The following is a 17270-nucleotide window of genomic DNA, read 5'->3' as shown; positions in this document are numbered from 1 at the left end:
TAATAATTTTTTATAATTATATAATTACAATAATTAGTATCCATAATAATTTATAATAATTTGATAATAATGATCTAATAATAATATATAAGCTATATATAATCATTCTACATATATAATGATTATATATAATAAATCTAATGTTAGCAGCTGTTGTATAAGATTGTTATCCTTGTAATCAAACTTTGCAGGCATATTTGGCTTTGACTTTTGTCTAAAGTGTAAAAATAAGGTGATATACAAATATCGTTTATCCATATTCAACCTAAATAGGTTGGGATATGACTTCTGGTATATGGCCCAGCAAAGGTTAAAGGTCATTCTCCATGCATCCTCGTGATGTGATCACAAACAAGTCTACCTAAAATTGGTGAGGGTCCTGCAAAGTACCCCCCCATCCCATTGGTATCCTGTGTGAGATTAGTGGACTGATGGCCAAGGAAAACAACATCCTTCACTGGGCGTCTTCCAACGTGTCATTCCATTAGTGCCATTCCTCAAGTGTCTCGCTGCTCGGCAGCTGCATTTTAATCCTGTGTGTGTGTGTGTGTGTGCGTGTGTGTGTGTGCGTGCACGTGCGCGTGACAATAAGTGAGTGCAATGAATGAATTCCTGCGTGTAGCTGATGGAAAGACTTGCATGATTGAAATGGATTTGCTTATTAGAATCTCCAATATGACTGCAATGATGGTCCCAATAAGCGTGGTGATAAGCCTGATATCATATATATGATATCAGCCGTATCGCTGCCTGATATCCCTCACATTCCTCCAAGCATTTTATCGTAACTTCCACAGAAATATATACTTCATTCATTATAAATACATCAATATAGATATATACTTTATATACTTTTACTCTAGTCAATATAGCTCGCATAGCAGGATCAACTCACCACCGTTATTGTGTAAGATACTGTGGAACTACCTGAGAAAGTACACAGTAACTACGTGAGAAAGTACACAGTACACAGTAACTTAGTGAGAAAGTACACAGTACACAGTAACTACGTGAGAAAGTACACAGTACACAGTAACTACGTGAGAAAGTACACAGTAACTACGTGAGAAAGTACACAGTACACAGTAACTACGTGAGAAAGTACACAGTAACTACGTGAGAAAGTACACAGTAACTACGTGAGAAAGTACACAGTAACTACGTGAGAAAGTACACAGTAACTACGTGAGAAAGTACACAGTAACTACGTGAGAAAGTACACAGTAACTACGTGAGAAAGTACACAGTAACTACGTGAGAAAGTACACAGTAACTATGTGAGAAAGTACACAGTAACTACGTGAGAAAGTACACATTACACAGTAACTACGTGAGAAAGTACACAGTACACAGTAACTACGTGAGAAAGTACACAGTAACTATGTGAGAAAGTACACAGTAACTACGTGAGAAAGTACACATTACACAGTAACTACGTGAGAAAGTACACAGTACACAGTAACTACGTGAGAAAGTACACAGTAACTACGTGAGAAAGTACACAGTAACTATGTGAGAAAGTACACAGTAACTACGTGAGAAAGTACACATTACACAGTAACTACGTGAGAAAGTACACAGTAACTACGTGAGAAAGTACACAGTAACTATGTGAGAAAGTACACAGTAACTACGTGAGAAAGTACACAGTGAACCTGACCAAACCGTGTGAATATTTAGTGTGATGCCATGGCGGCCTAGCACAGCCTTAATCCTCTTGGGTATGGAAGAGAGCAGCGCTGTGTCCGGGTGCCACCAAGCAGGAAGCTGCCTTTTGTCCTTCCATGTTGTCATGGATGTTGCCAGCAGGAAGCAGAGGCGTTCCCGGCGTTCCCCGGCGGTCCCGAGAGGCTCGTTGCAGGGAAGAACAGCAAACGGCGATGAATCAGGCTGCCATGTTCTGCTGGCCACAACACAAATGCAGCTTGGCCTTCATGACTTATTGTCGTCCTCTTCATGCCTGCTCTAAATGTGTCGCACGCCTTTGTTTGTCTGTTGGATAGCGACCGGATGTTAGCACACTTACCTAGCGATGACGCAGCATCAGGACCAACTGGGGGTTCAGTCCGTATCCCCCCAAGGATACTGCCACATGGGCACGGGAGGACAGGGGTTGGAACCTTCAGGTTGGTTCGAATGTTGCTAATGACTCTTTTAGCAGAATGTTGTCACCAACCACACGGAGCCACACCCACTTAAAAGACAAGCGGAGATGACCCCCGGCGTAGGGACCCCCAAGGACGTTGTGGATTAAATCACATCAGCCAAAGATGGGATGGCGAGAGTGAAAGAACAAAATAAGCTAATTGCTTTTAGAGCCGTTCACAAGTTTGTGACTCGGCCAAAGAGTTAGCAAGGTGGGGGGGGGGGGGGTAGGAGGAAGCCATTAAACGATTAGAGGATGAAATTATGTCATCCCGATACGTTTGAGGACGGATTCGGAAGCGTGGATGTTTGCGTATGCACAGGGAGTCGCTCTTGTTTCCGGCTGCTTGGCCAAACCGGATTAGCCGTTAATGTTGTGATGGAGGACATATTAGCATATTGTTGTGCATGGCGTGCATGGCGGCTAACGATGCAGTCAGGTGACTTACACCGGCGGTCCTGTGGGGTAATGGCTCGTTATGACCCATTAATTGCAGCCCAGCCAACGGCCCATACCGCACTTGGAAGATGGCGCATTAAGCTTTTCATTTTACATACGCTGATGATTGACAGCAACTAAATATGCGGCCGCAGATCATACGTGGGGCTGAAGGACCCCCGCTGGATGGATGGTTTCAGGTGAAGCTGTTTGATGCCCTCCAAGATGGAACCCGCCTTGTTATCCCATCAGCCCCCCCCTTTTATGTTTCAAAAGGTAAAGTCCTCGCCAGCCTGATGGTGGTCCACAGGAACAGCCCCCCCCCCCCCCCCTCGCAGGATGAGCTATTTTGATTGGCCGACAGCGTAGCCCCGTCTTCATTGGCATTTCCCAAGTGGCAGCCGTGCTCTTCTTGCTGCTGACCTCTCCCAATTTTCTTAGCAAATGAGACCTGGAGGCTTCGGGTTTAAAGAGCGCCCCTTCACTCCCCCCACCAACCCACCCACGCAATCAGGGTTCAGGACCCGAGCGGAGGAGAAATAATGAGAGCTCGTCATTATTGAAAATGATATCTTCTTCCCAGACCTTCACTCGGCTCCAACAAATAGCTTTTAGCCATTGGCTGGGATCCTTTCATTCACTTCTTCTTTTTAGTCCATGGATGGATGGGTGGGTGGATGGATGGATGGGTGGGTGGGTGGATGGATGGATGGATGGATGGGTGGGTGGGTGGGTGGATGGGTGGATGGATGGATGGATGGATGGGTGGGTGGGTGGATGGATGGAAGGATGGAAGGATGGATGGATGGATGGGTGGAGTTCCAAGCGCCCAAACACTAAAGCTTGTTAACTTAATTAATGAATCTAATTTATTGTGGCATATTGTTGAGGGTGCAAAACCTATATCACTCTCTCAAGGACAGGAAGTTCCACACACGGCAGACATGCTTGTTTTGTGATTGGTGGAGGGATGGGGCCGATACCGTTTTTTTGTCACAGAGATCTGATTGATCCCACCTAATATTGTTTCAAGAAAATGACCTTGGTGACAAATATTTATTAAAGAGAGAAATAAAGACTACTAGAAAACCACGTAGATATTAAAAATGATGGTTAAATTAGTGAAGCAAGACCAAATAATGAATATATTAATAGTTATGTGTCCGTATAAAAAGTCTGCCTATTGAGGATAAAGTGATAATCTTTAGTGGACTGGAGAGTCTGCCCTGGGGTACACCTTTTCCCCAACAGTGTCGTGTGGATGACTTTATTTTAATCTTACAATTACAGAAGTGTTAAACTAGTTTAGTGAAAGACTCACCTTGAAAGAAAATACCTGCGGCCAATTGGAAGGAAGTACTTTTTATGTCTTTATGTCAAAAAGTGTAAAGAGATGATTTGGACTTAAATTCCACACCACTCCATGCTCCACTTGTGAGCATGTCATGGACACAGGAAGTAGTGAAGTAGTGAAACCCCATAAAGGTCTGGCTTTTGTCGTCCATGGGTCTTCATAGGAGAGCAGCGACAGCATGAATCCAAACATCATGTGGAGCAGGAACACTTGGTTTGCTATTGAATTCATTTTTCATAGCCGTCTCCATGTTCAGCCATCAGCGTAATAGAAGGTGAAGGTGGCCTACATTGTAATAATAATAAATTATAGCTGGCACGATGGCACAATGGCGCTTGCCGCAGCCGAGGGACTTGAGAGCTTCTGTATTTTTAATTGATCTTCAACGCCGCGGCGCGGAGACGGAAGGCGGCGGCGGTGCATTAGCACAGCGCTAACATGTCATTTTCATTAGCTGCTCGTGCGCCGGCCGGCTAATCAGCTTGTCACAGGGCAGCAGGTCCTCAGTGTGCGGCCGCCGGGGGAGGAGCCATGACACACAATGGCCGTCGGCGTGATGAGGAGGTGCTCGCCGTCTTTTATTCGGGTCTGTGATGGAAGTGGTTGAGGAGGGAAAGCCTGGTTTGGGACCCAAATCTAACCTGTCGGCGGGCTGCTAATTTACCGTCACTAATTGGACTCTGTGATTGGTGCCGTAGCCTGTGGCGGCGAGGAAAGTCGGGAAACAAACAGACCTCCGCCAAGGCCAACAAATGAACACGACTTCACTGAATATTCTCATTAAGATTCATGCATTATTCAATGAGAGATTCCCTCAAACTCTTACAAAAACTCACTAAATCTCCACTTTTTAAAACGCTAACCAGAATGTGGAATATGGAAAATAGCTGTCCTTCACAGCATACCGCACTTTTCATGCACGATGATTTTTGTGTGACTCCATGTTGTCAAATTTATTTGAATACAAAATTGTACATAACAAACTACTCAGTTTGCCGTGTACTCTACCGTTCTGCACGTTTTTTTATGTGGGACTACTTAATAACCAAAGTTCCAAATGGCAGTACCGTATTTTCTGGAATATAAGTCGCTCCGGAGTATAAGTCACACAAGGCCAAAAATGCATAATTAGGAAGAAAAAAACACACATATGTAAGTTGCACTGGAGTATAAGTCACACAAGGCCAAAAATGCATAATCGGGTAGAAAAAAACATACGTAAGTTGCACTGGAGTATACGTAAGTCACACAAGGCCAAAAACGCCTTGTCCTCTGCTGTTCTCTCTCTAATTGGTGCATTTTGGTATTTTTGGTATTTTTTGTTTTAGCAAGATTAGTGCAAAAGTTGACAGTAGCAATGAAACCAAAATGTTCCTGGCAGGCTTTAATACTTCATGTAATAACTCCACTGTGTACCTGCCGCACTGTGTTATTATTCATAAAGAGAAACAAAAGACTTTGCTGTGCCCCCCCCCCACCGCCCCCCCCCCCCCCCCACACCCCCACCTCCTGTTCTGTTGTTTCCATCTTTGACTTTGCAACATGAACAGCAAGTCAACAATTCATGGAGTCATCATTAGCGCCCCTGGGCGTCACACAAAGGGGCGAGCAGATGGTTGGATGTTATGAAAGAAACATCAGTGACACCCAATCCCGCTTGGACAAACACCTCAAAGCCGGCCCCCCTTTTTCCCGAAGCGCCGCCATTCAATCAGCCGCTCGTGTTTAACAGTAACGAGACGCACGAGGCCATCAGCAAACCGCCGCCAATGGCAGCGTGGGTCCCAAAACTATGCACGCGGGGGCCACCGGGCGCTCTTCCATGGGAGCCCCGCTGCACCTGTTGCATAACTTATTCATCAGACCCCCATTACCAAAACCCCTCCAAACATCATCTTTTGCAGCTTCCGTTGTCATGGAAACGGCCCTGCAGCTCAGAAGATGCATTCCTGATTACCACATGTTATCCATCTCCATCATAATAGTCATAATCATAATAATAATCCATCATAATGGCACTTTATTATTATATGACACGCCTTTTTTATATGAATTTACTGACATTGCCAACACGTCTCCATCTTAAACGTAGAGTTCTACTGGCCAGACTGCTGAGCCGCAGCTCCCTTTTACTTGCAGCACTCGTGCAACCCCGGACTACGATGCTTGACCGTAGACGGGACACAATTGTCTTGCTATTCACTTGTGTTGCCAGCAATTTAAATAATAACGCAGTGTTCATCTCAATGAACCGCAGCTCCCTATTACTTGCAGCACTCATGCAACCCCAGACTACGATGCTTGACCGTAGACGGGACACAACTGTCTTGCTATTCACTTGTGTTGCCAGCAATTTAAATGATAATAAAATGTTTCTCTCAATGAACCACAGCTCCCTATTACTTGCAGCACTCATGCAACCCCAGACTACGATGCTTGACCGTAGATGGGACACAATTGTCTTGCTATTCACTTGTGTTGCCAGCAATTTAAATAATAATAAAATGTTTCTCTCAATGAACCGCAGCTCCCTATTACTTGCAGCACTCGTGCAACCCCGGACTATGATGCTTGACCGTAGACGGGACACAATTGTCTTGCTATTCACTTGTGTTGCCAGCAATTTAAATAATAATAAAATGTTTCTCTCAATGAACCGCAGCTCCCTATTACTTGCAGCACTCGTGCAACCCCGGACTATGATGCTTGACCGTAGACGGGACACAATTGTCTTGCTATTCACTTGTGTTGCCAGCAATTTAAATAATAATGCAATGTTCATCTCAATGAACCGCAGCTCCCTATTACTTGCAGCACTCGTGCAACCCCGAACTACGATGCTCGACTGTAGACGAGACACAATTATCTCACTTGTGTTGTCATCTGTTTGTACAATAAAGGATTGTACAGTGACTACTCTAAGGTGCATGATTGCTGTAGTATTGCTGTAGTATTACTGTAGTATTGCTGTAGTATTGTCCTTTAACAAGATATACTGGACTGCCATAAGAAGGCTTGCCGCAGTGCCGGGGAGCGTCCTGCTTCCGGCGTTCCCGGGCCGAGGGAAGCGGTGTGAGGTGTAGTAAAAGATGTAAAAGGCGGCGCCAGGCGTTTGATGCCACCTGAAGGGAAGTCGGCGTTAGGAAGCAGCTCTGTCACTTCCTTCTCCTCCTCCACGCGCTCCCTCCTCGCCTCCCGTTTCATGGTGTAAACATGACAGCCCCCCCCCTCCGCCCCCCAGCTCGTTATCTCCAGTGGGAGACAGATGGAATTGGTGACCGTTACGAGCGCACCGCAACAAGACAAGCGGGCGACTCATTGAGTGAACAAATAGGCTATTGTGAGAGAGCGCGGCGGCGACACGCTCGTAGGCCGAGGCCGCGACACACTTGATGGCGCTCGCCTCTTTTAGCGCCGCCGTCGTCGTCGCCAGATGTTGACTTTAATGACGGAGATCCACGTCGATTGTTCCTACGCAGCTGAGCGGAAACGCTCCCTCGCCGGGAATCTGCATTTCAATGGCTTCCCGTCAACAGTCCGCTTGTGGCCGAGCATCGGCGCGTCTAAACCAACGTGGCGTTCTTCAGAGGCGGCGGCGTTCTTCTTGCTTGGAGCCCAGTTTCAATATTCAACCCCAGCAATAAAAAGCTCAATAAAAAGCAGCTTTTTAAGCCATTGGTTTGCCAATTGTCTCCAATGTCTTTAACAAGCATTGCACTCTTCTTCAGTTCTTTTATTTTTTGGCAAGTTGGCTGTATCTTCCAGCACGAGACGTGTGTGCCGGTCCTCAGGAAAAAAAATGGCTGACAGCAAACGAGCGTATTGTTGCGTCTTTGTAGCCAAATTTCAAGTCAGTCATAGTCATTTTTCTGTCTGTTCCGTCTGTGAGTGAAGCTGAGGCTAGCAGCTAGCAGTTAGCAGCTAGCCAGGCGTTGTGTTACTCTCCTATGACAAAGCAAAATAAATGTGTTCATGTTTGACACCAGGATCCAAAGAAAGTGCAGTTTTTGTGATCTTTCATCAGCCACAAAAACAATAATAATAATAATCCTAAATACGGTTGTCGTTGTTGGGTTGCAGGTTCTGCCTTCATGATGGTCAACACATCGGGACGCTTCTCCGGGCAGAAGGCGTTGCTGCTGACCCCCCAGCTGAGGGAGAACGACACCCACTGCGTGATTTTCCACTACTACATCGGGGGCAGGGACAACAGCCACCCGGGCCACCTCAACGTCTACATCAAGGAGAACAACAGTCCCACGGGAATGCCCGTTTGGAACGTGTCCGGCCCGGCGTCCCGCTCCTGGGCTCAGGTGGAGCTGGCCGTCAGCACCTACTGGCCCAACTTCTACCAGGTGACTACTTTCCACTTGTGTAGCATCTCCACGCACAGCAAGGCTGCTCATTAGCACTTCTTAACCACGTGGAGCGTCTTCCATCAGCCCATTCGGAGCACCGTGTACCGGCTGGCCGGGCTCCTTCCAGTATCCATGGTAATCTGTTCCCGCTCTCCGACGCCCCCCCCCCCCTTTCTCAAGCTCATTTTCACTTAGCGGCGCACACGACCGGCGGCCGGGCCAGCCTGATTTCACACTCGCTAGCTATTACTCTTCTCCGCTCTTGTTCCCCGAGTCCACCAAATGTTAATCGATGCAGAGAGAGACCAATTCACCTCCTGACGGGGGCTGTGAATTATTTCATTACAGCCTGGCAGAGCAAGTGGGGGGTGGTGGGGGCGGCGGTGGCGGTGGTGGTCCATCCTGCCCTCCGAGCCAAAGCCAGCCTGATGATTTAGTTAACAAGAGACCCAGCTGAGTTTGGGGAGCGGCACGGACAGCCACAGTGGAGAGTGTGCAGGAAGTAGCCTGGCCCTTGGGAGACAAATGAATGCAAAGCCAGGGTGGTCAAATGCTTGGGCTCTGGGGCTCTGGGGCCCCCCCTCCACATTGAATCTTGAGAAAACAACCGTGAACATGCGGACTAGGATTTATGGCTCAGGCGAACCACCAGCTCAGCAGGAATCCACGGTTTTTCTATAATGCACCAGGGTGCTTTGTTTGGGCGGCCATTCTGTGGACGATACAGCAACAATACTACGCTATAATACTACGCTATAATACTACGCTATAATACTACACCAGACCTTCCTATCAGTCCTAGGGTTAAGGTTTGGGCTCGGGTTCCAGGTACTGATATTTGTTATAAGGGGAAGGCTGTGGTCTTTGGTTTAGGACTAGAGTATGAAGTGTTTGGGACTAGATTGTCAGAATGAATATTTGGGCCGGGTTTATAGCTAGATTTTTTTTTTACTTTCTTCTTGTATATTATTCTCATAATATTTAGATTTTATTATCATACCCCAACTAATTTCCTAAAATGTCCACTTTTCATTTTGTTTCTCACTCTGAACTCTAAACTCAAATCACTGCTCTTTCCATTTTTGCTGTTTTTCCTTTCTTGTTTTCTGGTTCCATTCTATTTTCGTATAATTTTATATTTTCGTGCCACGGTTATTGAGCCAGGCAGCGTGCCGCCACGCTCGCAGCATCACCAACGCGGATACGGCCATCCGGTGGCGTGGGACCCCGCCCAACTCCGTCCTGGCGGGAAGAAGAGGTGTTGAAAGGGATGTTGGGATATCGGCACGTAGACTTCCAAAGGCTAACGATCTGTTCATTACGAGCCACAAAGAAAGCTGGAAAGTGTCACTAATTAACAACACGGCGCTAATTATACGTGTCTTTAATTGCCTGCTAAGCTACACAATTGTCAGAGGGAAGCCACCTGATTCTTAATTATTTTTTAATTGCCTGGAAGCCTTTCTGCCATGGCGAGGGTGTTTTGTCCTAATTACTTTTGTGAGGGGTCATCCCCAAAACCCGACGTATGCGGTGGTGGAATTATGGAATATCATGCTAGCGAAGCTTCATACGAGAGAAAAAGCCAAGCGTCCTCATCGGTCTTGATCTGGATACAGTAGCGGCAGGGCTAATCAATCCCGCTATAATGTATTACTTAGCCGCCGCCCTCGGGGGACCACGCGGCGTGGAGCGTCGGCCCGCCGTCTGTCCCTCCGACAAATGAGGACGCTGAACTTTGTGGCGACGACGGCGACGGCGTGCGTCCCGCGTGGATACGTTGGCTCAGCGGGTCGGACCCAATTACGCCGGGTGCTGTCCGTGGTGGCGGAATCGATGACACGGCGGTGCTCAGACGGCCTGACTGATGTCTGTACGCGCAAACAAAGGATTTCAATTAGGCGGCGGGGCGAGCTGGTGCGTCTGATGGCGATGTACGAGGCGCTTGGCCTTTTAATTTCCCTCCTATTAGCCAGTAATGGGGCCATCATCGGCAGATGGGATGTTGGCTTTCATATTCCATGTGACACAAAAAGCCATTCATAACTACACAGCCTAATCTGACGCCACCCTGCCCCCTCATGACAATGGCAAGTGACTCCGCCTCCACGTGCCGAGGCCACAAAAGGAATGTGTGAGACGTGCGGCTGGCAACGCTTGGCATGACACGTCAACATATGGCAACACCTGCCCGACATATGCTGCTATTTATTTATGAGCATGGGGAGAGGCGGGGCAGAAAGGACTGGCGTTCTCTTTCCTGTTTTACCGTAGCGCACACTAGCCAGTAAATAACCGCCGGGACCCCCCCCCCCCCCCACCCCCCAGTTGGCTGGAGGCTCAAAGCAAGGTCATGCTAGTCCAGCAGTCCAACACGCTTCCTTTGGACGACAGGAACAGCTGCTGTGGGAACGCAACAGCTGATAGATGGTCCAGAAACAACGCTTTATTGACGAGGACAGACAGACTGCTTAGCGCTGCAATAGCTGCAATTTTCCTATGAATGGGAATCCACGTGCCCTTCCTGACGCCAGGCCATCTTCCAAAAACTTCCCCTTTGGCTGTTCTGAAGCCTTCCCAGGAATTGAACCTCTCTCCTGTGACTTGTTGATAATGTGATACATGTTTGATCTAGTTTCACTCCTAGTCTTGCCTGGGAGACTCCCTCTGTGCTAAGCTAGGAGGACTTCACGTTTCCTTGCAGGTAGCCATGGTTAACAGAGGAAAAACCAAGATTCCAAGCACCACCTTCCGATTCCAAGCTTCCATATTCCCTCTGTTCTTGTCAACACGCTAACCTTCTCAGCAGAGCAGCGCTAGCTTAATGTCAGCGGCCCCTTTGTGACAGCTTTGAAATGTAGTGGGAACGCTTTTGGGATCAAGTTCATTTTCATGACAAAGGAGGACTTGTGCTATTCCTTGCCATTCGTCTTATCCCTCTTCATAAAATACTGCAGTAATTGCAAATTGTCATCATAAAAACTGAGCTGGCAGACTTTGTGGAAATTCATGTCGCTCTCAAACCTTTCAACCTTTAAACCCTGCATTTTATTCTTTTATTATTATTCAAGCGTATTATTAGTATCAACCTTTTCTCTTTAGGTTACACCCTTTTTTTTATTTTACTGTTTATTTGAGGTTTTTTTACAAATATTTCTACTCTCTTCTTGTACACTTTTCTTATAATCGTACAATAATTGTACAATAGTATTTACTCTTCGACTATTTTGACTTCATTATCCTAATATTATAACTTTTACCCAAACTAATCATCTGATATTTGCAACTTTATTCTGCCTTTCTCATATTTTACTTACTTATGCTTCTCATCACCACCTCATTGTGGTGGATGGTTCGAGTCCCCAAGTGATCTCAGGAGCTATTTGCCCCTGGTAGGTTCTCCCCTGGTTGACGTGATGGAGATGGAAACGTGGAAGTCTTGCACGTCAAACCACACGTCAGCGTGTACATCTTCCAAAAATAATGCAATTGTTCTGCAGCACTCGTGCAGCCTGCGTGCACGCCCTCATATCGATGCTCTTCTTCTGCTCCTCAGATCGTGTTTGAAGTGGTAACGTCCGGGCAGCGAGGCTTGCTGGCCATCAAAGACGTTGTGGTTCAAGGCCACCAGTGCAGTAAGCCTTCCTTTTTCCCTCCTTCATCATCAAATGTCTTTGTCCCTTCCGTGACACCCTTCCAAGTGCACGTTGTTGTTGTGTCAAGGCCCCCTCGTCCAACAAAGGCCACTGGAAAACCTCCTGGTGGCTGCTGGGAGATTTATGAGCTTCCGGAGGAAAGCAGTGTGGGATTTTGCAGCGTTAAAAGCAGAATAAAAAACAAATAGCATGCATGTTTCTATTGCCTTTAGGATGTCCAGGGAAGTCAGTCAATAAATACTTGGTCCTAAATACTTGGTACAGTACATGTACCGTAAGCTTATTGATGATTCTTATTGATGAATTCCAACCATTTCAAGCAGCCAATCATTTGTCATCATTTGAAGTTGTGGCTTATCCTGGATTCATTCCTCCATTTTTGGCAGGCGTTCACTCCGCTATTTTTCTAGACATTTACCTTTCACAATTAGGATTATTGATTGATTGATTTTTGAAATACTTAAGCCAAGGGTGTCTAAAGTGGCCTGCACATTTTTGGTTTACTGTTCCAAAAATTACAAAAAAAAAACCAAATTAATGCAAAAAGGAGTAATGTAAAAAAAAAGATTTTTGAATCTTTCAGATTGAAGAGGACAAAGCGTCCACTCTTTACACTCAGTTTTGGATCATTTTAATCCGGAGTGCATTTCATGCTTCCCGGCTTCAGGTCCTGCTGCTGTCGGACCGTCAGGCTTCCTCGGTTCTTTTCCGTCCCTCCTGGCTTCTTACCTTTTAAACCAAGATCTTTTCCACGCTGGGCTTGTGTAAAGAGCCAATCAATGAGCGTGCTTTTGGTGGATTGATCCAGAAGAAGCATCATGCTCTTCATTGTTAAATGTTAATGGCTCTCCAAGCGTTCCCAAGCCCATTCCTACAAATGTTCCATCAATGGGATGGATTTATATGGCGATACGTGTTACATCTGAATGTAGACGCCCGGCGACGTGATGGATGTTTGACTGCGTTCCCGGTGGGATCGATAGGCCCCTGGTTGGGAATCAGGTCCGTCTGAGGGATAAGAGCATCTCCTTAGCCCTTTCATTTGCTCATTATTCCGCCATTAGGGAGATCCAAGAAAGGTGTGATTATGCCACCCCCCCGTCATTAACGTGATGAGAGCAAAGTAGACGCCGGCTCTTTGGAATTGACAGAGGACGCCATAAAAAGCGGCTGCGGCTGAAAAGAGGACGTCGTAAAATATGATGAAAGCGATAGAATTAGCTGCTTTTTCCAAGTCTATGGAGAGTTGGGTAACGTTTCAAACCAAGGTCGCCCACGGAATTGCCCTATTTCTCTGCGCAGAATAGCCCCGCTAATCACAAACGTCCCACATAAGTTGAAGTGGAATTTGTGAGCAACGATAACGAGAAGAACGCCTCGCCTTCCTTCAGCGCCAAGGTGGCGGCGCAATTAGCGGCACGAGATTTGGGGACGCACGTCTTCACGCCAAACCACCGCAGGGGCCTCGGGGTTAGCCTAGTAACGCATGCTAGGCTAACGAGCAGCATCCATTCAAGGCTGCTTTTATAAACAAACCACGACATCCAAATTAGCATCACGTTAGCTTTCACATCTGCTTTGCTTGCCAGCTTCATCACTTCGTCTTCATCACTACTGCACCACAGATGCATCATTAGGCCTATTTTAGGGGGGGGGGGTTAAACTCCAAGGTACAGGCCCTGATCCGGGGAACAAGAAGGGGCGTCTGAATAGATCTAGCTGGAACTCTTGGTCCCGGATATTCCATGTGCCGACAGCCGCCACCCGGCTCACGCTGCACCCGCCCCCGTTGGGCCCTCCCAGGAGTGGTGAGCCCATGTGAGGGGGGGGGGCTGTCTGGCCGGGCCCCATGGGTCCAGTCCCGGTCCATTTGTCTGACTCAGCATAGGGGAGGCTATCAGAGCTACGCTTTGTCTGGTGTGACCCCACCAGGGCAGAAAGGCCCCCGGCAACTTAGCCCCCAGGATCATCAGGATAAGGTTGGAGCTCATGGAGTTTATTAACCATCCAGTCGCATGTCGTCATTCTTATTTATCAAGTGGAAAAATAAGTGAACCTCTCTAATTGCACACCTTTAGAAAAACCTTTGGCTCCAGGACCAGGGGTTGCATACCTTCTCATGTTAGCATCCTGGCATTGCTCCATTTTGCCTTTTTTTCCTTCCCCAGTGAACACGCCACACTTCCTGACCATCAAAGGAGTGGAGGTCAACGCCGGACAGACGGCTTCCTTCCACTGCACCGTCAATGGACGCAAGAGGGACAATTTCATCCTCTGGCTTCAGGTGGGAGATCATTTCTCCTTCTTCCTTGCCGTGCAGCCTGCGCTTCTTCCTCCATGATGCTGAGCTTTATACCTTTTAAAATTCATAAATGTACATCATGAAAGGTGTTGGCTGACCTTGAAATATGACAGAAGGGTTGCCAAATGAGATTAAATGTTGGGACAAAATACCTAAAACTGGTGAAATCGTCTCTATGCAGCTCATTCATTTTACTTGATAAAAAAAGAAAATAAGCAAAAATATTAGTATTAGTATTAGTATTAGTATTAGTATTAGTATTAGTATTAGTATTAGTATTAGTATTAGTGCCAAATGAATACGCAGTATCCTGAAACTGATCTTGAGATAAGACTAGCCCAAATTCATCTTCCAAGTAGGCCAGCAAGTCTCTTTGATATTGTGGAGTCTTTTGTGACTTCCTGGATGAGTGGTCGCTGCCCTCTTGTGGTCATTTTGGTTGGCCGGCCATTTTCCCAAAGTTCATTGCTTTCATCGAAATCCCGTTTCCACGCGAGGACTTATAGATTTGGGTTTTTTCTCCCATAATAATAAAAAGTTGTAGTCATTGACTAATATTTCCATTTGTACGATGAAAGACGGATGCTAGCGTTGCTACGTGCTATGTGATACACGTTTTTATAATCGAGCCACACGGCGCCCGGGGGGGTGGGGGGGGTGCGTTTGGCAGCTCTGCACTTTCCTGGCCGTGACGCCAACACCCGGCGCCAAGGGTCCTGTGCCAGGTACTCCATCATGTTGAAGAACTCACGTCCTCATTAACGAGGACTCGGTACGGCAACCATGGGGCCAAATCTCCCGATGTTGGCGAGGAGAAACATTTCCAATAAACAAATCCCCGACCTGGTCTTTGGTGTATCGGTACCAATGATACTGGCGGGACTGAAAATATGGAACCTGTCCAGCACACAAAGTCCAGCCTGGTTTTCTTGTGTCCAAGCAGGGCATGGGGGGACGGGAGGCCCCCATGAAGGCCACCAAACCTTGGAACAACCGCCGCTTCATCGGCACGTTTGACGTGGAGAACACCACCAAGGGCGACTCGGGACGCTACCGCTGCATCGTGCACTCGGACAAAGGGGTCGGGGTGTCCAACTATGGAGAGCTGACCATAAAACGTGAGTACTGGTCCGGAACCGGAACCACTCAACACCACGTTCACCTTAGTTTTTTGTAAGGTGGGGGTCTCCAACTCAACTACTGGCTCAACTGGGGCGGGGTCGCATCAAGTATTCCACAAATGTGGTTATTGTAATGGTAATGGTAATGGTAATGGTTTAATTTAATTTGAACATGCATCAGATTCCAATTGAGTGCATCCCATAATCAGTTCCCAGTTCCACATGTCCAAAAGGAGTAGGAAGAAGCAAAGCTTATTAAATCCTACCCCTCCATCTGGTACTTTTACAATCACTAACTCTTACATTTGTTCACTTCCTGCCTTTCTAATATAATTTAATTTTTTTTAAATAAATTTTTATACATTTTGTATACAAGTTTTATTATTTTTTATTAATTTTTATTTTTTAATTTTATTTCATTTTTTAATTAAATTTTTTTTTGTCACATACCAAAGTACAAGGTGATTGATTGATTGATTGATTGATTCCACATACTGAAATTATGTACTGAATATACTGAATATTAGTCAAATATTCCACTAAAGTGTCCAAAAATACGTCCAAATGATCCAATTTTCACTCCTGGGACTTTTTCCTTTGTTCAACCTAGGTTCCTGTTTTGTGCTTTTATTTTGTATTTGCATCCTGTTTTCACACCACAGACTGCAGGTGTCAAACTGTGGGGCCAGATTTGTACGCTTTTCTGAGTCCCACTTAAGCTTGGAATTGCTTGCAGTACCATGGACAGCTCCTCCTGTTTCCCTGGAGCAAGATAAAGGCCTGTCATGCCACGACACGTACGCTCTAATATTAAGATACAGCTTGTGTATAACTTGTGTATATGTGTAGTTTTTGAATGTAATCGTAGCGGCCACATCAAGCATTGAGCGTTCCTGCCGTGCGTAGGCGTGTTTTGGCAACCAATGACCTTCAGGCAAAGTCAGCGGCAGATAAACAGGAAACGCTGCGTAAACGTCGCGCTTAAAACACCTGCTTTTTTTTTAATGGTGATTTGTTATCCACAGGACCTCCCCCCCACCCCCCCACCCCAGTAAAGGCCGTCCTTGACTTAGCACAATGGCGCTTTAAAAGATCACAAAGGCGAGCGGCGGCAGGGTTTACGGTAGCCTCTCTGATGTTTGACTCCCGCGATGGTTGGATATGAATTTATGGAGTCTGCAAGGCCTCACTTTCCTGCAGCCCTATCGTCCGCTAATGGCCTTCCATATTTCTTCACCTCAATCTTCTCCGTGTGCTCTCAATTCAATTTACTGCCGCTCTCTTTTTGTGTCTCCGAGCCTGATGTGATTGATAGGTTTAATCCTGCCGCTACAGATCGAGGCGTGTCAATCACGGCACAAACACAACAGAGCGGGATGGGGCGGATGGGATGGGGGGGGGGGGGGAGATAACACCGGGGGGGTGCGCAAAAGAAATTTAAGGACACGCCACCATCAAGGAGGCTCTCCAAAGCCACGCTACGCTAACGAAACAGCCGTTTGTTTTCCCGCCGCCTCCGAGAGATAAACGAGCGGAGGGCAGTAAATATTTCAAATCCCGTCATTATCGGGATCTCATCTGGTAATGCATCCCCACGCTTTAAATTCCACGGAGGCTTCACACCTCATCGCCGCCGTTTAGCCGCCAGGGTTTGAGGAAGAAAAGAAGAAAAGAGGCGTTTTCACGCTTCTAAGTGGCGCTCGTAAAAAAGATGACATCTCCTCTTATCGCCCCCGCCCCCGCCCCCGCTCCTCTGACTCCTAAATCCTGCCTGTTAAATGCCGATTCACCGTGTCCAACATATTTTTTTGTGGGGGGGGGGCCACAGAGTCATTATGCCCCCCCAACTCATTATAATACATCCGTGCTTCCGGAACAGGAGGACAATGAATGCT

General features: G+C 46.7%; 1 protein-coding gene across 9 annotated transcripts in view; it reads left to right on the top strand.

Moving 5' to 3' along the window:
• LOC131109381 (receptor-type tyrosine-protein phosphatase mu-like) overlaps nt 1–17270 on the top strand; it is a 104509-nt gene that overhangs the window by 26246 nt on the left and 60993 nt on the right. For 5 of the 9 annotated variants that reach the window (XM_058061317.1, XM_058061321.1, XM_058061322.1 and 2 more), the window contains exons 3-6: nt 8019–8293; nt 11853–11931; nt 14121–14236; nt 15195–15372. In XM_058061317.1, coding sequence (XP_057917300.1) covers nt 8019–8293; nt 11853–11931; nt 14121–14236; nt 15195–15372 — 648 coding nt within the window. The remainder of the gene's footprint in view (nt 1–8018; nt 8294–11852; nt 11932–14120; nt 14237–15194; nt 15373–17270) is intronic. The other 4 variants (XM_058061324.1, XM_058061315.1, XM_058061320.1 and 1 more) reach the window with 1 other exon arrangement.

Source organism: Doryrhamphus excisus, chromosome 22 (genome assembly GCF_030265055.1).
Source record: "Doryrhamphus excisus isolate RoL2022-K1 chromosome 22, RoL_Dexc_1.0, whole genome shotgun sequence".
NCBI classification, from domain to species: Eukaryota; Metazoa; Chordata; class Actinopteri; order Syngnathiformes; family Syngnathidae; genus Doryrhamphus; species Doryrhamphus excisus.
The sequence above is the reverse complement of the archived record's forward strand: the minus strand, read 5'-3'. Positions and strand labels throughout refer to the sequence as shown.